General features: G+C 36.9%; 1 protein-coding gene across 1 annotated transcript in view; it reads right to left on the bottom strand.

The window, feature by feature from the left end:
* The window catches only part of LOC121374338 (dimethylaniline monooxygenase [N-oxide-forming] 1-like), a 46,426-nt gene that overhangs the window by 11,729 nt on the left and 11,000 nt on the right, over positions 1-23,697 (bottom strand). The window contains exons 2-3 of the mRNA XM_041501410.1: positions 15,316-15,444; positions 3,501-3,959 (exon numbers count right to left, since the gene is read on the bottom strand). Coding sequence (XP_041357344.1) covers positions 3,501-3,959; positions 15,316-15,436 — 580 coding nt within the window. The 5' untranslated portion in view covers positions 15,437-15,444. The remainder of the gene's footprint in view (positions 1-3,500; positions 3,960-15,315; positions 15,445-23,697) is intronic.

Below are 23,697 nucleotides of genomic sequence, written 5' to 3'. Positions count from 1 at the left end.
TCTAGAGTATTTAAAATGAGATGTTGTGTATTAGTGGTGGGATCTAGAGTATTTAAAACGAGATGTTGTGTATTAGTGGTGGGATCTAGAGTATTTAAAACGAGATGTTGTGTATTAGTGGTGGGATCTAGAGTATTTAAAACGAGATGTTGGGTATTAGTGGTGGGATCTAGAGTATTTAAAACGAGATGTTGTGTATTAGTGATGGGATCTAGAGTATTTAAAATGAGATGTTGGGTATTAGTGGTGGGATCTAGAGTATTTAAAACGAGATGTTGGGTATTAGTGGTGGGATCTAGAGTATTTAAAACGAGATGTTGGGTATTAGTGGTGGGATCTAGAGTATTTAAAATGAGATGTTGGGTATTAGTGGTGGGATCTAGAGTATTTAAAACGAGATGTTGGGTATTAGTGGTGGGATCTAGAGTATTTAAAATGAGATGTTGTGTATTAGTGGTGGGATCTAGAGTATTTAAAATGAGATGTTGTGTATTAGTGGTGGGATCTAGAGTATTTAAAACGAGATGTTGTGTATTAGTGGTGGGATCTAGAGTATTTAAAATGAGATGTTGGGTATTAGTGGTGGGATCTAGAGTATTTAAAACGAGATGTTGGGTATTAGTGGTGGGATCTAGAGTATTTAAAACGAGATGTTGGGTATTAGTGGTGGGATCTAGAGTATTTAAAACGAGATGTTGGGTATTAGTGGTGGGATCTAGAGTATTTAAAACGAGATGTTGGGTATTAGTGGTGGGATATATTTAGTGGTGTGGTGGGATCTAGAGTATTTAAAACGAGATGTTGGGTATTAGTGGTGGGATCTAGAGTATTTAAAATGAGATGTTGGGTATTAGTGGTGGGATCTAGAGTATTTAAAATGAGATGTTGGGTATTAGTGGTGGGATCTAGAGTATTTAAAATGAGATGTTGGGTATTAGTGGTGGGATCTAGAGTATTTAAAACGAGATGTTGGTATTATTAGTGAGTGGGATCTAGAGAGTATTTAAAATGAGATATTGGGTATTAGTGGTGGGATCTAGAGTATTTAAAACGAGATGTTGGGTATTAGTGGTGGGATATTTAAAATGAGATATTTAAAAGTGGTGAGAGAGTATTTAAAACGAGATGTTGGGTATTAGTGGTGGGATCTAGAGTATTTAAAACGAGATGTTGGGTATTAGTGGTGGGATCTAGAGTATTTAAAACGAGATGTTGTGTATTAGTGGTGGGATCTAGAGATATTTAAAATGAGAGTATTTAAAATGAGATTTGGGTATTAGTGGTGGGATCTAGAATATTTAAAACGAGATATTGGGTATTAGTGGTGGGATCTAGAGTATTTAAAACGAGATGTTGGGTATTAGTGGTGGGATCTAGAGTATTTAAAATGAGATGTTTAGTGGTGGGATCTAGAGTATTTAAAACGAGATGTTGGGTATTAGTGGTGGGATCTAGAGTATTTAAAACGAGATGTTGGGTATTAGTGGTGGGATCTAGAGTATTTAAAACGAGATGTTGGGTATTAGTGGTGGGATCTAGAGTATTTAAAACGAGATGTTGGGTATTAGTGGTGGGATCTAGAGTATTTATTTAAATTAGTGAGAGTATTTAAAACGAGATGTTGGGTATTAGTGGTGGGATCTGGAGTATTTAAAACGAGATGTTGGGTTTTAGTGGTGGGATCTAGAATATTTAAAACGAGATATTGGGTATTAGTGGTGGGATCTAGAGTATTTAAAATGAGATGTTGTGTATTAGTGGTGGGATCTAGAGTATTTAAAACGAGATGTTGTGTATTAGTGGTGGGATCTAGAGTATTTAAAACGAGATGTTGTGTATTAGTGGTGGGATCTAGAGTATTTAGAGTAAAAACGAGATGTTGTTGTGGTGGGATCTAGAGTAGTGGTGGGGATCTAGAGTATTTAAAACGAGATGTTGTGTATTAGTGGTGGGATCTAGAGTATTTAAAACGAGATGTTGGGTATTAGTGGTGGGATCTAGAGTATTTAAAATGAGATATTGGGTATTAGTGGTGGGATCTAGAGTATTTAAAACGAGATGATGGGTATTAGTGATGGGATCTAGAATATTTAAAATGAGATATTGTGTATTAGTGGTGGGATCTAGAGTATTTAAAACGAGATGTTGGGTATTAACAAGTATTGCAATTTGTATATATAGTTTCTCTAATCTGTTAATTATATTTTAATTTCCCTTTTGTTGTTATATGAAAAAGGAACTATTTTTAGAGGTAATTTTTAGATTTGTTCTAAATTTGCGCTGTCGGTGTCTTAAGGTGACTTCTGTTATATAACGTATTCATGAGATATTTCCATAAACCTTTCGTCGGATGGCGTAGATGTATTTGTAATGGTGGTAATTGTAACTAGGTCTGACTGTAAATTGCTTAAAAGGCGCAGACCCTTGTTTCAGCCCGTGAAAATGGACATTGTTTAGTTAATCTACAAACATGCAACACAATTGGATAAATGTAAAACAGAGTTAAGCTAAAGTTTGTGACGTTTAAACGAGGAATTACTGTCTATAAGTAACTAGAGCTTGTTTCGATAACCATTACTTCTCAAACGAATGTGCCTTTTTAGAATTATGAAATATTTATTTTTGGGTATTACAAAAACCTGGATGACCAAGACCACTTCAGGTGTACCAAAATAAATATTTTAAATAATAAAATGCAAGTACTTCCAATATGAATGATTAAAACGGCTTTAATAGTGAAAAATACGTTGTAATGTTTAAAAACTTTAAAACAAGTGAAGCAACGTGGGAATGCTCTAATTAATGTATATATTTATTGTTTGTTACCTGCTGCCCCTAGCAGTATTGACGCAATGCACTTAAATGAATTGAACTCTAATTAATGTATATATTTAGTGTTTGTTACCTGCTGCCCCTAGCAGTATTGACGCAATACACTTAAATGCATTGAACTCATTACTCATCTGTTAACACTGAGCTTTTCCAAAGTACTTCGATTTTCCACAGCTAATTTATTTTAACATTATCATGTAAATAAACATAATACTGTTAAACAGTCAAATCCACTTATTTGGATATCGGATTATGATATATTTCGGATATTTGAATATGTTTGTCCTGCACGGAACCATTTGCAATTGCGTAATAAAAATAATATTGACGTATTATGTCAATAAAAGTAATATCGTTGACATGTAAATACAAGAAATATTAAGTAATATCAAGTGTAATATAAATAAAAATAATATCACTGTATTATGTAAATAAAAATGTTATATCATGTAAATAAAAGTAATATCAACATATTATGTAAATAAAAGTAATATCAATATATTATGTAAATAAAAGTAATATCGTTACACATATATTATGTAAATAAAAATATATTTATATTATATAAATGAAAGCAACATCGTCAAATTATGTAAATGAAATTATCTTCACATTATGTAAACACAAGTAATATCGCTATGCTGTGTAAGTAAAAAAGGGGAACGTACCAACGACGACGATATTCCTGTCCTTGTAGGCCTCTCCTCCTGTGAAACTGATACTGTGTTCTATTTTACCTTTAAAGCAAACCATGCCTTCAATCGTCGGGTACCGTGGTTTAACACAGACCCCTGTGCAGACAATAACTGCATGCACAATCTCTGTATGTCGGCGGCCATTACTGTCCTCGATAGCAATGTCCCACTTTCCACTCTCGTCATAATCTCGTGCCTTCGAGACTTGGATAATTTTAGTTTCAAGCTGTATATACGGCTTGAGATTGAAATGTTCCGCATAGCTGTTCAAATACTTGCGAACCAGTTTCATGGGCATGTAAGTTGGAACTTCTTTGGGAAATGGGTAGTCGCTAAAGCAAGTCATTTCTTTGCTAGAGTTTGTCACAAGCGACTTGTACGGTTGTGGTGCACAACCCGTGAGCGATTCATCAACCCCACTCCACATGCCTCCTGCAAAAATGAAAAAAAAAATCATTTCGGGTTCTTTTCATTTCAGTTGTGTGTGTATAATGTATGTATATTTGGAGTGCGTGCGTGCGTGTAATATGTAATAATACATACAAATACTAAGAATTATTTTTTTAAAAACTGGATGTCACTAACCAGGATCTGAAATTGGAATTTGTAATTAGAACATTACAGGGCGATTCCGGATGCTTCTTGTAGAAAGCATTCGAAACTCCTTAGCTGATTTCACAAGACGTAGTTTAACGCCACGCAGGAGCAAACCACGGTGACTACGCAGTAGATATTCTCAAGATGTTTCATATGATGTACAAAAGTTTGATTTTTATTTGTGTCCTGCAAACATTGTTGGGAATATGTTGATCTGCGAAATATAAATTCTTAGCGTGCATCTGTCACCTTTGAGTGCCAACTAATCAAACTATCTATCAAAAATCAGTAGTGAGTCTATGCACATTATTGAATTCTCCGGTTGAGGTCATACAACCCATAATCGCACCCATAATAAACAAGTACATGCCTTTGGTTTGTCTTTTTAATACCCATTTTATGAATACGCATTTCATAATAGATTCTTACAATGCTTAGATAGTTCTGAAACAGAGATATTCTTCCTTGAAACCATAAAGGCCTAAAAAAAAAGGATAAATTTCCGGGAAACCGAAAAGGTGTCCTCCCATTGTGCCTACACCTATTTTGCCTACAACTGAGTTTGCCTACATTCAGTTTGCCTACAACTCAGTTTGCCTACATTCAGTTTGCCTTCAACTCAGTCTGCATACATTCAGTTTGCTTACAACTCAGTTTGCTTTCAACTCAGTTTGCCTACATTCAGTTTGCCTACAATTCAGTTTGCCTACAACTCAGTTTGCCTACAACTCAGTTTGCCTTCAACTCAGTTTGCCTACAATTCAGTTTGCCTTCAACTCAGTTTGCCTACATTCACTTTGCCTACAATTCACTTTGCCTACAACTCAATTTGCCTTCAACTCAGTTTGCCTACATTCAGTTTGCCTACAACTCAGTTTGCCTACAACTCAGTTTGCCTACAACTCAATTTACCTTCAACTCAGTTTGCCTACAGTATGAAAAGGTGACATCCCCCAATTAAAAGTGGGGCACACCATGCATGGTCCCTATGTATAAGAAATAACATGACAAAATAATATGACTATCTTATTATAAAAACAATTATAATGACCTCAAATATTAAAGAAATATTTTTTTTACAAAATATTAAGCAAATTGTGGCGTTGCTGAAGCTGATGTTTCAACTCCAAAAGGCGTGTATCAATATCATGATACACCCCTTTTGCGTGGTACTGGAGCTAATCCACGGTGACGTTGGACCAGTGTTCTGTTTTATTGTATTGGTTTGAGAGACACAAAAATAGGGAATCTTCCAATTTTAATTGGGGAGGTAACTTTTTCATACTGTAGGCACACTGGGTTATAGGCAAAGAGTACATACATAACATTTTGTCGCACACCGCTGGGGTGTGAAAAGAGTACATACATAACATTTTGTTGTACACCTCTGGGGTGTGAAAAGAGTATATACACAACATTTTGTCGTACACCGCTGGGGTGTGAAAAGAGTACATACATAACATTTTGTTATACACCGCTGGGGTGTGAAAAGAGTACATACATAACATTATGTCGTACACCGCTGGGGTGTGAAAAGAGTACATACATAACATTTTGTCGCACACCTCTGGGGTGTGAAAAGAGTACATACATAACATTTTGTCGTACGCCGCTGGGGTGATTGCTTTCCCGGCACGTTCTCGGAAACACAATCTTTTAAAACCTAATAGAAAAACTGTCTAACATTATTTTATTTTATTTATTTATTTATTTTAAAGAAAAAACGGGAAAATGGGGAAAAGTGTTTAAAATATTTCATATTCTGTTTTGTATTACAGTTTCAAATAATTTCTGAGAGAACAGACAGAAAAAGTGGAAAATATTAAAACGTCAAATTTTGCCAAATCATTTCTCAAACACATTTAATGTGGGGGCGGGATTTAGATCAGTCGGTTGAGTGCTCGCTTGAGGTGCTTGCATCGTAGGATCGAACCACATCGGTGGACCCATTCAACTGATTGGGTTTTTTTCGTTCTAACCAGTGCACCACAACTGGACAAAGGCGGTGGTATGTGTTTTCCTGTCTGTGGGAAAGTGCATATAAAAGATCCCTTACTGCATTAGGAATAATGTAGCAGGTTTCTCCTGATGACTCCTGATGACCTCTGATGAGTCAGAATAACCAAATGTTTGATATCCAATAGTCGATGATTAATTAATCAATGTGCAGTTAAACAAAACGAAAAAAAAACACCAAAAAGCAAAACAAAATATTTAATGTTTGTCATTATTTTTTAAAGAACAGGCAAAAAAGGGGGAAAAGAGGTGTTTAAAACATTTCATATTTTGCCAAATCATTTCCAGTAAACTTACTGAAATCAAATATTGCTTTTTGTTTAAGCGTCAACAATGAAGTGAATATTCATAAAATGGATATTTTTTGGAAAAATAAAAACAAACGCATGTACTTGTTTATTATGCGACGTCATCACTAAAACACTATTACAAAAAAATAATAATTAAATAAAGAGGTAATATATTTTATGTTAATCGATAATTAGTGAAACAATTATGTAGTAAATGAAAGAGGTGAACAATCAGAAGTAAACGATGCAAACAGAGCCGGTTTATCCTAGTAGCACGTGTAGCACGTGCTACGGGCCCGCGCTTCAGGGGGCCCAGCGGTGATGTGTACAATTATTTTCTCCAGGTCATTTTTTCCCCTCTTCCCGAGGGGGTTGCAAATATGTATCCTGGGAAGGGTCCCCGCCGTTATTTGTGCTACAGGCCCCGCAGATCATTAAACCGGCTCTGGATGCAAACATTATATACTGACAATATCGTTATCACCAGTTCAGTGTTTGTAGATCTAACTCTCTACATTTCATCTGAGGTTTGTCTCGTGGAATTGACCAAGAAGATTCGAGTGCTTAGATGAATTTTTATTTTCAAATCTATTAACATAATGAAGAATAATAAAAGTAGCGAATTTTAATGTTCGTTGCTTTTACACGTGTAATTGTTTCTTAAAGCGCTACTTGTTAGATGTTAAAAGGTGGAAAATGTGTGTTGCTGGTTAGATGTTAAAATGTGTATTGCTGGTTCGATGATAAAATGTGTAGAATGTGTATTGATGGTTAGATGTTAAAATGTGTAGAATGTGTATTGCTGGTTAGATGTTAAAATGTGTAGAATATGTATTGATGGTTAGATGTTAAAATGTGTATTGCTGGTTCGATGATAAAATGTGGAGAATGTGTATTGATGGTTAGATGTTAAAATGTGTAGAATGTGTATTGATGGTTAGATGTTAACATGTGTATTGTTGGTTCAATGTTAAAATGTGGAGAATATGTATTGATGGTTATATGTTAAAATGTGGAGAATGTGTATTGCTAATTAGATGTTAAACTGTGTATTGCTGGTTCGATGTTAAAATGTGGAGAATATGTATTGATGGTTTGATGTTAAAATGTGGAGACTGTGTATTGCTGGTTAGATGTAAAAATTTGTATTGCTGGTTCGATGTTAAAATGTGGAGAATGTGTATTGATGGTTTGATGTTAAAATGTGTATTCAAGATGTTAAAATGTGTATTCAAGATGTTAAAATGTGGAGAATTTGTATTCGAGATATTTAAATGTTGAGAATGTGTATTCGAGATGTTAAAATGTGGATAATGTTTATTCGAGATGTTAAAATGTGTTGATAATGTGTATTCGAGATGTTTAAATGTGGAGAGTGTGTATTCAATATGTTAAAATGTGGATAATGTGCATTCAAGATGTTAAAATGTGGAGAATGTGCATTCAAGATGTTAAAATGTGGAGAATGTGCATTCAAGATGTTAAAATGTGGAGAATGTGTATTCGAGATGTTAAAATGTGGAAAATGTATAGAATGTGTATTCGTGATGTTAAAATGTGGATAATGTGTATTCGAGATGTTATAATTTGGAGAATATATAGAATGTGTATCCATGATGTTATAATGTGGAGAATGTGTATTCAAGATGTTAAAATGTGGAAAATGTATAGAATGTTTATTCGTAATGTTAAAATGTGGAGAATGTGTATTCGAGATGTTATAATGTGGAGAATGTATAGAATGTGTATCCGTGATGTTATAATGTGGAGAATGTGTATTCGAGATGTTATAATGTGGAGAATGTATAGAATGTGTATCCGTGATGTTAAAATGTGAAGAATGTGTATTCGAGATGTTATAATGTGGAGAATGTATATAATGTGTATCCGTGATGTTATAATGTGGAGAATGTAAAGAATGTGTATTCGTGATGTTATAATGTGGAGAATGTGTATTCGAGATGTAGAATTAAAGACACTGATGCTGGTTTTCCAGAAGTGTAAAACTCTGTGACAGCTACCCCTTTTGACTGTTAACTTGAACACAACGTGTTGATTAATTTATAAATGTTCACAAATCCAGTGTTTCTGATTATACTGGTGTTTAAAGTAACTGGACATGCATTTTGTGCTAAACAAAAAGTGTTTTTTTTTTATATATTTCTGGAAGTAGAGCCAGTGACTTTATATTATGAACTGAAATACAAATTTTGTGATCTCTGAATGATTATTATTGATATACAACATCAACAGAGAAAGGTGTATGTCAAACCACTGCTCTAGTGTGTTTCCTGTTGCCGTCATCTGCTGACAACTTCATAGCTGGTGCCAGGGTGTCTTTGGGAGGGATTTTCTCAGAAGAAGAGTATAAAAGAAAAACGTTAACTTACAAAGTCTGAACAACTTTTGTGGCTAGATAGCTGATCAGTATACCTCATCCTCAATCCTAGTTGCAAAAAAGTCAAAAGTAAAACAGAAGTAAAAAAAGTCAAAATAAAAAACGTTGGTGAAATTACGATTCAACATTTCTTGCTTTAAATATTAGTTCTTGTTCATCCCGTGTGATATGTGTTGCAATATGTTTATAAAACATTAAACTTTATAACATTGGGCTTTGTAATACTTTCTACAAATACAACTTACTGAATCGTACAGCTATTTGTACATTCTAAAATCTTAGATTGATAAAATAATTATATATATATATACACTCATATTCAAAAAAAGAAACTTGACATTGATAAAAATAATGCTATCCGATTATTTTTACAGAATCAAAGACATCGTAAAGACAATCAAGTAAGTGAGCGAATGGTGATCCAAAAATACTAGAAAACACGTTCGATTCGCATCACGTAGTCACTGTAAACGTTTATACTGAAACGCAAAAGCGCAACCCTCAGAGACGAACGTGTATCATGAAGTTCTGTAACTTTACATACCGAACCCTCCGCTGGTAGGGCATAAAAGGCCACATCAGCAGTGATTCAAACAGACCGCATAACAACACTTTAGGTAACGTAATAATGCCAAGATTGACGTCAGCTCAACGCAATAATGCCATCGGGAGCTTGCAAGCAGGGGTAACTCAACAAGCTGTGGCAAGGCACTTTGGAGTCTCCAGACAGACCATCTCTGATTTATGGGCACGGTACAACACCACTCAATGTGTTAATGACAGGCCAAGGTCAGGTCGTCCCAGAGTTACCACCGCCACTCAAGATCGATACATCCGGGTGCTTCATCGTCGAAATCGAACCACAACAGCAACGACCACAGCGACACAAATCCCTTGACTACGCAGAATTTCTGACCAGACAGTTCGTAATCGGCTGATGGAGGCAGGAATTTTCTCTAGAAGACCAGTGCGACGTAACGTTTTGACCCCACGTCACTTAATTGAGCGTCTGCAGTGGTACCAGAAGAGGGTGAGATGGACACGTGCCAGGTGGAGGACTGTTTTGTTATTAGATGAGACTCGTTTTCTCCTGCCACGTGCTGATGGATGCATGGTATCACGATATGATGTGACAACATAATTGAAAATGTTTTTCCTACAGTGCAACCTGATTTAATGTACACCTCATGAAGCATCAGTGTTATGTAAAGTTGTATACAAATGCAATGTATCATATTTAAAACAAATAATAAATAAAAATACTACTCTTGAAGATACATACTATGGGTTGGTTGTGTATGCTTAGTTGTACATGTAGTGTGTGCATGCATAATCAGAGTCTCTCATTTCCAATAAATCATTCCCTTAAAACTCATTTATTGCAGTGATCCTGTGTTTTGAAAGACTTCAATGGGCATATGATAAGAACTTCACTAGAAAAAAATTCATATTATATGTAACATTTGAAATGAGCACCACTTCATCCACACACAGTAGTAAATTAATGTGGTACGCATCATGGTGGAAAAAAGACACATGCTATGGAATATGTCAAGTCACCGAATGCAATATTTTCAAACCCATCAGCCTAGTTGGTTTTCATACTCTTCTTTAGTACTATGCAACCATGAGTGGCAGAGCATTCCACAACGTGTTGTGCAACGTTTGATTGCTTCCATGCGTCGCCGTTGTTAAACTGTCATCAGAGCTCGTGGTGATCATAACCGATACTGACATTTTGCCCACCCCTATGTCACACATATGTCTGTGTACATATATACTGTTTCGGACATGTACATGGTTGCGTGTATCATGGCTACCATTTGTGTTTAATAAACTTTGAAAATCAATGTCAAGTTCCTTTTTTTGAAGAGTGTGTGTGTGTGTGTGTGTGTATATATATATATATATATATATATATATATATATTTAATCGTTTCGGTTTATATGAAAACTACGTTTTGAAATCATTAAAAAAAAATCCACACGGCCAGACGAGAAGAAATGAATAATATTTTAAGCATAAAGCTAAATGTGAATCGTGGATACCTCCACAATGCTATAAGAGAACCAGGTACCACGCGCAGGCGTAGCAGCCACCATCTTGTTCACAGAGAGAGAGACAGAGGATTCGTCACGAGTATTTTTAATATGGAAAATATCAACTGAGTCTATTTTAATCAGCTCTGCCTCGACAAATACCGATTAACTAGACGAGGTTGATATTTTACATATTTAAAAACAACGAGTAACGAATTCTATTTATCCTATAACACTTCTAAAATAATATTTGAATTCAATTTTTAGTAAATCACAGTGATATGGTCGCCGTCATCGGTAATATGACGTCATCACGATTAACACAAATTAGTTTGATGTCACGCATTTTAAATAAATCTTTGAAAACGTTACGCTCAGGTACACGGGTCTTGTTGGCGTGTAAGCAAATGACCCATCCATAGCAACACATTACCTGGAGACCTTGCAAATTTGCATACCACTATTAACCGGGTTAATACACCAAATTATTACTTGGGTTTATGACATAGATATCATAAGCAAATTATAGGATAATATATATATATATATATATATATATATATATATATATATATATATATATATATATATATATATATATATATTGACAACAATATATGATATACAGCCAACATTATCTAAAATTGATTTTACATCTATTCATTTATGTACACTGTATTATAATATTGTTAGAGTTATGCTCTGACAACTTGACTGATGTAGTAACTGCTTTTTAGAAAATGGTTATATAAGTGATACAGCACTTGCCTGGGGCGAGATTGGCCATAAGTATGCCACTACTGATTGCTATTTATGGGAAAGTGCATATAAAATATCCCTTGCTGCATTTTTGGCTACTAATGGATAAAGGTAGCGGATGTCAAAATGACCAAATGTGCAATAGCAGATGATTAATAAATCAATGAGTCCTAGTGGTGTCGTTATATATATATATATATATATATATACACTGATATGCGCAGTCACTATACTACTGATATGCGCAGTCACCATGCTACTGATATGTGCAGTCGCCATATGACTGATATGCGCAGTCACCATACTACTGATATGCGCAGTCACCATGCTACTGATATGCGCAGTCGCCATACGACTGATACGCGCAGTCGCCATACGACTGATATGCGCAGTCACCATGCTACTGATATGCGCAGTCACCATGCTACTAATATGCGCAGTCACCATACGACTATGCACAGTCACTATACTACTGATATGCACAGTCACTATACTACTGATATCCGTAGACACCATACTACTGATATGCGCAGTCACTATACTATTGATATGCGCAGTCACTATACTACTGATATGCGCAGTCACTATACTACTGATATGCACAGTCACTATACTACTACAATGCGCAGTCACTATACTACTGATATGCGCAGTCACCATACTACTGATATGCGCAGTCACCCTACTACTGATATGCGCAGTCACCATACTACTGATATGTGCAATCACCATACTACTGATATGCGCAGTCACCATACTACTGATATCCGTAGTCACTATACTACTGATATGTGCAGTCACCATACTACTGATATCCGTAGTCACTATACTACTGATATGCTGATATGCGCAGTCACTATACTACTGATTTGCGCAGTCACTATACTACTGATATCCGTAGTCACTATACTACTGATATGCGCAGTCACTATACTACTGATTTGCGCAGTCATCAGACTACTGAAATGCGCAGTCACCGTACTACTGATATGCGCAGTCACCATACTACTGAAATGAGCAGTCACTATACTACTGATATGCACAGTCACCATACTATTGATATGCATAGTCACTATACTACTGATATGCGATTCGCATACACGAGATATAGAGGGTACTAAGTAAGTGGGCGTTTGATACCATAGATCTTGGAAGGACTTATTTTAAAATAAGCGAGATTATTATATTTTTGAGCTACGAGTGTTGTATTTAATAAATGGTATGAAATGGCCATTAAATAATACAATGTTCTATTTACCACCAAACACCAATTATCGGGGCATATTTTCAAATCTTATGACAATCCATTTACGATGAGATGACATTAATTTACCGGCGTATCAATATTATATATTAGCTGATCAGTTGATAGTTAAATAAATAACTCACAATAGTAGCCATATAAGGAAATTAAAACCAACCCAACCCTAAGAATGTGCGTTTAATAAAGTAATTTGAATGTGCTGATTCATGCAGTCATTTGCGGACCTAGAGGGCGGTCACGGATGCCCTGTACTCCCTTCCCCGCCTGTCTCAAGTGGCAAAATGAATGAATGAATGAATGAATGAATGTTTAACGACACTCCAGCACGAACAAATACATCGGCTATTGGGTGTCAAACTATGGTAAACGCAAATCTAAAGTGAGTCTTAAGTGGACGTTATCCAATGACATACGGTGTGATTTGCTATTTGCACACCTCTGAAAATTAATCATGTTAAAAGCTGTGACACATATATTTAATTCTTCCTCAATTACTAGATGTGACTAAGCTGAGCGCCACACCTGCCACAATTTGAAACTAACGTTAACCTTGAATGTTGTAATCCGATCTAAATGACCGAAACACAGCCTAAACATACGATACAGAGTCACTGTCCGGCTGGCTGTGCTGCATGTGCTCGTGTAAATCAACAGTGCTGTTCATGTTATGCTGTGTAATTGCTAGCCTCTTGCGATCAGTCGACTAGGGCACAGGTGGGCGCACGACATCATTTCCCAACAAACGTCACGGGACGAGACGTAGCTCAGTGGTGAAGTGTCCGCCTCATGCGCGGTCGGTTTGGGATCGATCCCCATCAGTGGGCCCATTGGGCTACGTCTCGTTTCAGCCAGTGCACCACGACTGGTATGTGCTACCCTGTCTGTAAGATGGTGTATATAAGAGATCCCTTGCTACCAAAGGGATGTAACGGGTTTCCTTTGTAAGACTATATCACAAAATTACCAAATATTTGACATCCAATAGCCGATGATTAATAAATCAATGTGATCTAGTGCTGTCGTTAAAGAAAAAAAAACCCTTTAACTTTAACTTTATCAAACTTCACCAATAGAAGGAATAGGATCATGATATAATGAACGAGTTGGCGTTTCGGTATTCGACAAGCAAGGGCTGTTAAAAGCAGAAGCACGTGTATTCTATGTCAAAAAAACAACCACGAGGTTTAAAGCGGTTACTTGGGTATATATCAGTGCAAAAGGCTATATACTGTGCTTGTATTATTAGCAAAGCAAACCAGTTAATGCTATCTCGACTGTTAAGCTATTGGACAATATGATTACATGTATAAAGGCATAGTATCACTGACTGCAAGATTAAGTTTTGTCTGGAAACATCCTGTTACGATCTCCTACGACAGTGTCAGTCCTCCTAAAGATCGTGTTACGGATCTCCTATGGGAGTGGCACTCCTCCCAAGGATCCTGTTACGGATCTCCTACGAGAGTGGCAGTCCTATCTCCTATGTGAGTGGCAGTTCTACTAGGGATCCCGTTACGGATTTCCTACAGGAGTGACAGTCCTCCTAAGGACGAGCACCCGATAGTGGATCATGGAAGCATTCACGACTTTGCTTAACGTCATTTCGACTTTGCCTTGTGCAAAGATATGATTTTCATCATGGAATACGGGTTTATCATTCAGATTTTTACATGAAATTATCTCGCACTAGTAGTAGTAGAGACTTCTCAAAATTCAATTCTCAGTCTATAAAAGATATTTTAAATCAATTTCACGTCACTTGATATAAACATTGGGTATATTATAGTCCTCTTTAACTAACGCTAGTCACAATAGTCCGTTTTGCAAATATTTAAAAGACCAACGTTATGCCAGGCTTCAACTACAAACTGTTACCACGGAGTTGGCCACCTTGCCTATCTCTCGACTTCTACGACTGTTCGCTTGCTAGTCTGAGCACTGTTACAAAGCGATTCTCCTCGTATACACGATTAGTTGTTAATCATATCGCACCTGGAAGTGGGGAAAATTACAACGCCACTGTCGAGTTGGCTAATGCTAATCTCAGACTGTCAACTGTCACGACGAATTTGGCCAACTCGGCAGTTGCGTTGTCGCTCAGACTAGCAACTGGACAGTCGTAGAGGTCGTGACAGCAGAAAGTTGGCTAACTTGGTGCTGACACTTGGTAGTTTGAACCTAGCATTACTCCGTCGTGACAGCTAAACATGAACGAACAGTATTTGTTTCGCATTTATGGCTACTCGAGCATTATTCGATAACAATCGGGATATTACGATTCTGCAGCCGGCTGAATAAAGTGTTGTTCGGGACAGGTCAAGTGTGTATATCTTCCGATGATATCGGTACGGGTCGGGTGTCCGAGCTACTATGCCTTTAACTACCACGAGCCTCTGCATTGTACTACTGTGTGACTTAGCTGACCTATTTCTCGCCGCTGTTCGAAGCAGATGGGTTCCAATCCCTCCTCCAGACAAGACTTTATGGAGGCCAGCCCAGACACTCCGGCTCCCAGGATCGCTACTCGCCTTCCCGGCTTAGACATTCTGCTTTCTGTTAAAAAAGAAAATAACAGAAGAGTTATTTGCGTAATGTTCAACACGGCCGTACCTAGGGGGAGGGGTGGGGTGAGGGGGTAAAGACGAGGTCCCCCTGGAAATACGAATAGGTTCCCTTTTTAGTTAAAATGGTCCTTTATATTAAACTGGAAAGGACCCTATGACCCGTTTAAACTGTATGATCTACGAACTGCTTGCGACGATATGATATACGAATTACATGACACGGTGTGTGATGTACACACTGCGTGAGTAGGTGTGATGTACGAACTGTGTGAGACGGTCTATAGTGTACGATCTGCGTAAAACAGTGTGTGATATACACAGTGCCTGACACCATGACGTACGAACTGCGTGAGGCGGTGTATGATGTACTCGTACAAATTACCTGAAACTGATGTACGAATTGCGTGTGACAATATAAGTAGTGTACGAACTGCGAAAGACTGTCATAAATACGAACTGCGTGAGACTGATGTATGAACTGTATGAGACTATCAGTGGTGTATGAACTGCGTGAGACGGTATGTGATGAACAAATAGGTGAGACGTTTTTTGGTGTACGAATTACGTACCTGCATGAGTCGGTGTATGGTGTACGAATTGCGTAAAAACGGTATGTGGTGTACGAACTTCTTTAGACTGTGATGTACGAACTGCATCATATGGTGTGTGATGTACGAACTACGTGAGACGGTCTGTGGTGTACGAACTACGTGAGATGGTGTCTGATATATCAACTACTTGAGACGGTATGTGAGGTGGTGTCAAGTGTACAAACTGCGTAAGACAGTGTGATATACGAACTACTGCAGACGGTGTGTGATGTACGAACTGCGTGAAATGGAGTGTGGTGTACGAACTGCGTGAAATGGTGAATGAACTGCGTGAGATAGTGTGATATGCTAACTACGTGAGACGGTGTGTGATGTATGAACTGTATGTGACGGTGTTTTATACATGAGACGGTGTGATGTACGCTCTGCGTGAGACAGTGAATGATGTACGAACTGCGTGAAACTGACATACTAACTGCGTGTCTGTGACGTACGAACTGCTTGAGACCATATGTGATTTACGAACTGTGTGAGATTTTTTTAATCTACAAACTGCGTGAAAGTGATGCATGAACTTCGTGAGATGGTGTGTTATATACAAACTCCGTGAGGCGGTCTGTGATATACGAATTGAGTGAAACCGACGTACGAACCACGTGGGACTGTGTTTGGTGTATGAACTGCGTGAGACGGTGTCTGATGTACGAACTGCGTGAGACGGTGTGGTGTACAAACTGTGTCAAACAGTGAGTGGTGTACAATTGCCTGAGACGGTGTGTGATGTATGAAATGAATGAATCTGTGTGTTATGTACAAACTGCAGGAGACAGTTTGTGATATACGTACTGCGTGAAACGATGTGTGATGTACGAACTGCATGAAACAGTGTATTATCAATGAACTGAATGAGACGGTGTGTGATATACAACCTGCGTTAGATGGTGTCTAATGTACGAACTGCATGAGACGGTGTGTGATGTATGCTCGGCGTGAAATAGTGACGTACGAACCTCCTGCGACTGTGTTATGTATGAACTGTGTGATACGATGTGTGTGGTAAGACGTTAGTGCGGCTGTGATGTACGAACTGCGCGATTCTATGATGTAGAAACTGACGTTGTGGTGTACGAACTGCGTCAAACAGTGTGTGATGTACGAACTGAATCAGACGGTATTCCATGTACGAACTGCCCCAGACTGTAATGTAGGAAGTGCGTGAGGCGGTATGTGGTGTATGAACTGTGTGAATATTTGATGTACGAACTCCTTGTTACGGTCGGATTTACAAACTGTCTGAAATGCGTGAGACGATGTGTGATGTACGAACTGCGTGAAATTGCGATGTAAGAACTGCATGAGATTGTGTTTGACGTGCAAACTGCGTGAATCAGCGTGTGATGTACTAACTGCGTGCGACGGTGTGTGGTGTACAAAGTGCTAAATATATTCAAGTGCCTTGTTTTTGTTTTTTTTAAAGTACTGGGCTGCTCTGTTCACAAGTTGGTTCATTTGTCCTTTTACAGCTAGTTCCCACTCCCCACCCCACTCAACCTAAAAAAATATAATAATAATAATAACAATAATAATAATAAAATTATCTGTTGGAATATAATAGATACGGGGGTGGGCTGGACAGTGACATGTGACTACTTACTTTTCAAACTTTTCGTGACACTCGGTAACCGATGTGTATTTTTGTGCTGGGGTGTCGTTAAACTTTCTTTCATTAACTTACTTTTGAAAGTGGAAATCAAAGATCTGGTTTCCCAGAGGAACTCTGTATCAAGTTTCAGAATAATCATTAAAGCTTAGGAGTAGATTTTGAAATGTTCAGTTCAGAATTTTAAATGTTAAAATGCATCATTAAAACTTTATTTAAACTATAGTTATTACTTTATGGTGACAGAACATTTCCAATCATTCATAACATTATATAGAAATTTTTTATCTTTTATTTTATTCTAGCTCCGTAAACGAAAATAACGTGATTCCGCACAATCTCTCAGGTTAAAAATTAAAATAGAAATAATTGCGATTCTATCAATATTTGTTTGTCGGTGATTACCCCGAGTTTGTAGACAGTAGAATACTAAGGTTCAAATCGCCTTGTTAACTATGATAAATTAATTAGTTATATTTCCCACACATTTTGTCCAGTCACAAATAGTGAAAAATATCATTATAATGACACAGCTTTCACATTTAAGGATTGTCTGTTATTTCTTTTACGAACATCGGGGTATGAATCATTATTGAACCAAAACAATCATCCGCAAACTGTATCAATCGGCGAAGCCATTCTCACATAAGTTTGCGGATGATTTTTTGTTGTTCATATCCAGATGAACGTAAACGAAACATACTTACTAATAACACTAAATGTTCTTTTTTTTTTCTTTTCTTTTCTTTCTTTGTTGTTCTTAAACAATAACGCTCAGCTAGACAAATTACCAATATAAAGTGACGTCGTAACAAAACCACGCGCTGTTAACTGGGTTAGTGAAATACGAGACCTTGTTACCGACTATTTTGTCGTCCCGTCGGCAACACAATGGGTCACACCTGCGTGACCGTTTTGTCGCCAGTTTGGCCATACGTACATTCGAGGCCCACTTTGTAGCTCTTATTAACTCTTTGGTAGATTGATCGACAGATTATTTTTACAGCTGATTTCTATGTATGTGTGAATGATTTTCTTGGTAATATTTCAGATGATGATTTTTTATTTTTTTATTTTATATAATATTACTGATTATCTTTTAGATTCTTTAGTATGCTTAATATATATATATATATATATATATATATATATATATATATATATATATATATATATATATATATATATATATATTAAGCATATTAAAAGAATCTAAAAGATAATCAGTAATATATACATACATACACACACACACACACACACACACACACAGACCCAGAGAGAGAGAGAGAGAGAGAGAGAGAGAGAGAGAGAGAGAGAGAGAGAGAGAGAGAGAGAGAGAGAGAGAGAGAGAGAGAGAGAGAGAGAGAATACATGTATACATGTTTACTTGTAATAAACAACTATAAATTAATCGATCCAATGCATACTCTTTCCATATGTAACTTTGCCGAACCTTTTTGGGGTTTTCTTTAAAATAAAGTTTAATGACCCCAGAAAAAAATAAAATAGTAGTGCTATGGTATTTTAGAGAAATGTGACATGACATGTACGCGCATTCTTTTTAGGATTTGGTCCAACACACATTTTTAGCTAAAATAAACCCCAAAATAGGTTGGCCATCTGAGAAATTACGTTTTGTAGTTCAGAATGGTCGAGAATAAAATGGCGGAAAATTGCCTAATAAAAAACAATGTGTAGCTGGTATCCCAACGATCTTAACAGGATTTGTTTTCACATTAACATATATGCGGATACATTTAATTTATACAAAATTTATTTTGAAAATTTGATGATGATGATGCCCATATACCACTAGGGTTTCGAACACGCCCATCCCGAGTCCGACCTCCGATATGATCGGTGGACTGACTCGGATGGAGGGGGGGGGGGGGGGTGTGTGTGTGTGTGTGTGTGTGTTGAAAATGGGCAGAATCTTGAAAATAGCAATTAGTAAAAAAGTTAATAGAATAAATAAAATAAATAAAAAGGTTACAAGCCAAAAATAAAAAGAATTGACTGCTCGGCCGAATATTGACATAATTTGGAGCATATTAGAAGGACAGTCCAAAACTAAATAAGAGAAAGAAGAGAGGATCGGACTATTTAATAATATTAAAAAAAAAGAAGTAATTTCGACATAAAATTTTGAACGCAGATCTAAAAGTTTAAAGTCCGATCGATATGTCCACGCGAGTGGCCTCGTTAAGGCCGTTTGGGTGCACAGCTTAAAGGGACGAGATGGGTTGCATCCCGTCAAGAAAACCCCTAGATTGACAGTCGATAGACGTTGAAGGTTTAGTGCTGTGCTGAAATACAGATCTTGAGAAGCCGGATCCGTCTGAACGAGAGAGAGTATCAGACTAGGGTATTGTCACGGGGATTCTATAATTCCCGTAACTGAATAAAACACGATTATCAAAATATCACTCCTAACTGTATATCTATTAGATCTCTCTGTAACAGGCTGTTAACCCTAGTATGGCTCGTCTAGGTATGATCAGAGATACGATCTTATATAAAGTATATATTATTATAGCACGTTAGTTCTCTAGAAACACAACAAAAACACAATACACTTTGGAATCTGTATTAATCTACGCTGACAAATGTACAGCCGTAGTAGTATTAATAACAACAATAATAACAACCCAGAACTGATCACTTAATTAGTTAATCTCTAGGTGTCTAGTTACACAATATGCGAATCACTTCACCGTTACACCACACCCACACGTGTGATAATTGAGAAACGCTTCCAGGAGAAGTTAATTAATAAAGGAATTACAACACCATTCCTAACTGGTTAATTTTTAATTAACCCTTACTACTCGTTCAGTAACGTGTGATAATTTAGGAACGCTTCCAGGGGAACTTAATTAATAAAGGAATTTCAGCTCTATTCCTAACGGGTTAATTTTTAATGAACCCTAACTACTCATTCAGTAACCTTGTAACACAGAATTAATACTTATACCGATCACAATAAAGACAATAACCTACAGTGTACCTAGGTCGTCTAGGATGACTGGCTAAGCTTTATATTACCAAATACTCGTATAATGTTAGAACAAAAAGTCTACGATTTACTTCGACAGATGACCGAAGACACTGTCTAAAGAATATTGGTATAATACAGTATTAAAATATTTAAAAGTCACATCAATCACATCAAGGTTATACACAGAGCAGAAATAATATATAATTACCAAAGTCCCGTCTGAACTAATATATTTCGTTCAGTGGACGACGTCCGTGATCCCCTGGAGCCTTCCTAATTCGTTCTCCTCGATATCTCTAAAAACTAGCTATTTATTATAAATCAGAATTCGCCTGGGGGTACAAGGCGGTACCTCCCCCTATCATCTGATATTCCAACTATACTAGAGTCGGTATATTTCTCTCTGATCGTCAGACTTACTGACGCCATCGTCGCCAAATCACGGTTGTAAAACCCGCACTCGCAGAGGTATTACGTAACTACTCGCCACATGGCCTCCGCAGCTGGCTGGGTGTGTATTAGGCGTACCGATCGAGGACCGTCGCGCAGAAGTATTACGTAACAAGTTGCCCATCTGGGCTTAAGTGCAATGAAACTGCACACGGCCCTCTAACACAATAAAAATCGCCACAGGCGAAAACAAATTTAAGAGCATGTACCGTCACAGGTATAGTCCAGTCGTCATGGGTTGGTATAGTGGTGCGGACGGGCCCGACTCCGGAGGATACGAGATGAAAATTTGAACATTTAGTTTTGTGTCAAAAAGTTGAAAAACAAGATGGCGGAAATCAAAATGGTTGCCATTTGTCATAAAATCGACATCCAATTTTTATGAATTGCATTGTTTGCTGTCATAAATGCAAGAATGTATCGCAGCATACAACACAAATGCGTTCAACATATGTGTGGTATGATTCAAGATGGCCACCATATCATAACTATTTGCAATGGGTGGAAATATATTGTCCAAAACGTAGGCTATTTAATAATGCATGTATGAGTATTTAGTGAAAGGGTTGTTTAACAACAGCAGAAACATTTCTAATACTTTAACACAAACTGGAAGCAAAATCAGATGGCATCCATCCGAGTCCATCCACTGCTGAAGGTAATGGAAGGCCTAGAGTGGTACACATGACATGACACAAGCAGGCTCATTCATCTACACCACGTTTTGGATCTTTCAATTTCCCAGGTAGAACATTTCCTACTTTGTCTCCACCGTCTACTGTCAGACATATATGTGGATACATTTAACATATATAACTTTATAAATTAATTGTCTAAAGAATTCCTATTTGTTCTCAAAAGTAACCACTTTTTTCAGAATTGTTTAATTTCCCTTAAAATACTATAACATAAAATAATAGTATTGCATCTCGGAGCATGAAAAACAACCAAACTCAACATTCTTGTACTAAGAGGTGTGTTTTCCAATATTATATTTATCAGTGTTTTACTAATATGTTCAGCAATATTTAGTCAGATAGTTTTGAACAGTGAACTACTATTCTGGTGTCAGAGTGCCCGTGCTTAGTCTTTAGTTATTCAACATTCAACCTAGTGTTATTACTCTACATTGCATCGTCCTCGGTAAAACCACCCACGCATATTGCATTCATTGCAAAGTTGCTTTCTGTTCAGTATGAGGCACTGGAATTTTTCTTACGGGTTTGTATATATCTAATTTGTGCATTTAGTTTGGTTAACAGAGACTTGTAGCGATCAAATACAACATGTCAGCATATTTTTCAAACATTTTGTTCCCTTTGTGTTTTGGACTTTGAACCAATGCCTGTCCGTCAACAATCAATATTGACTTCTCGCGTAATTTCTCAAGTTCATTTGAATCTTGAATTTGTTTCAACACTGGGTATTGGTATAGGTAGGAAGTCATTCTTTATGATCAGCAAATTATTCACTTCCAGGCCGGCTTTGTATGCTGTAAATAATATGTGTAAAATGCCTTATTCAACTCAAGGATTGTGACTGATTGTACTAAATTACAATTACCACATAAGGATTTCATGTAGCAACCGATGAACATCTGCATAATAGACAGTGCACCATCGACTGTAGTTAATACAAACATACAGGTGTATCTATAAAACCATGGCACCATGGATCAATATGAGTACAGATATTGATCCCAGTAATCGTCAAGTACTGCACTTGTAAACACTAAAATTATTAATAAAAAAAAATGAAATCAGCATTCTGGTTAATATTAAATTTTGCGAAGTAACTTGTGAAATAGTAATAAGAACACACATCGTTGTATTTCTGTTCTATGAAAATCATTAATTGCAAAAAGATTAAACGTTGGAGTGCTTAACATGTGCTTAACATGCTAGCTAAAGAGCTCTCATTTCTCTCGTGTGTTGTTTTCCTACCAATTCCTGATCAACAGCAACAGTTAAATAAAAACACAGTGTAAAGAATTGTGCAAAATTGATACAAATATCACAGATAGGTAATATTAAAATTTAGAATAAAAATCAGTATCATGGGAAAATTGTAATAAAAGTTCTGGATGGAATCAAGTGGTCACACTGAGTTGGAGGATCCTTCTTCGAGATAAATAAATGGGTCAAGTAAGTATGACCGATGCGAGTACGACACAAGACTATTTCATCCTTCCTGCACTGCCTATAGGGGAAATGCCACTCTCCTAAGACTCTCTTAACAGTATGAAGCTTGTTCACAACCGCACCGTCCCAATCCTTTTGCCAAGTCGAAAAGATAAATTAGTTGATACTACATGTATATTTAAAATCAGTATAAGGCACACCAACACTGGCATGAAGCAAATCCAAAGCAGACTTGGCAACTGAATCTGCCTTTTCATTACCCCTGATGCCAACATGGCTGGGCACCCAATAAAATATAATGTCTTTATTGACAATGGATAAAAAGACACACTTTCGTATGGTCCAGATTCATATTTCGTAAAGCTTGAAGACACGAAAGTGAGTCAGTAAAAATAATAAATTTGAATGCAATCGAATCCTTGATTTCTTCTAAGGCTTT

Source organism: Gigantopelta aegis, chromosome 1 (assembly GCF_016097555.1).
Source record: "Gigantopelta aegis isolate Gae_Host chromosome 1, Gae_host_genome, whole genome shotgun sequence".
Classification (NCBI taxonomy): Eukaryota; Metazoa; Mollusca; class Gastropoda; order Neomphalida; family Peltospiridae; genus Gigantopelta; species Gigantopelta aegis.
This window is presented reverse-complemented; position numbering and strand designations above follow the sequence as displayed.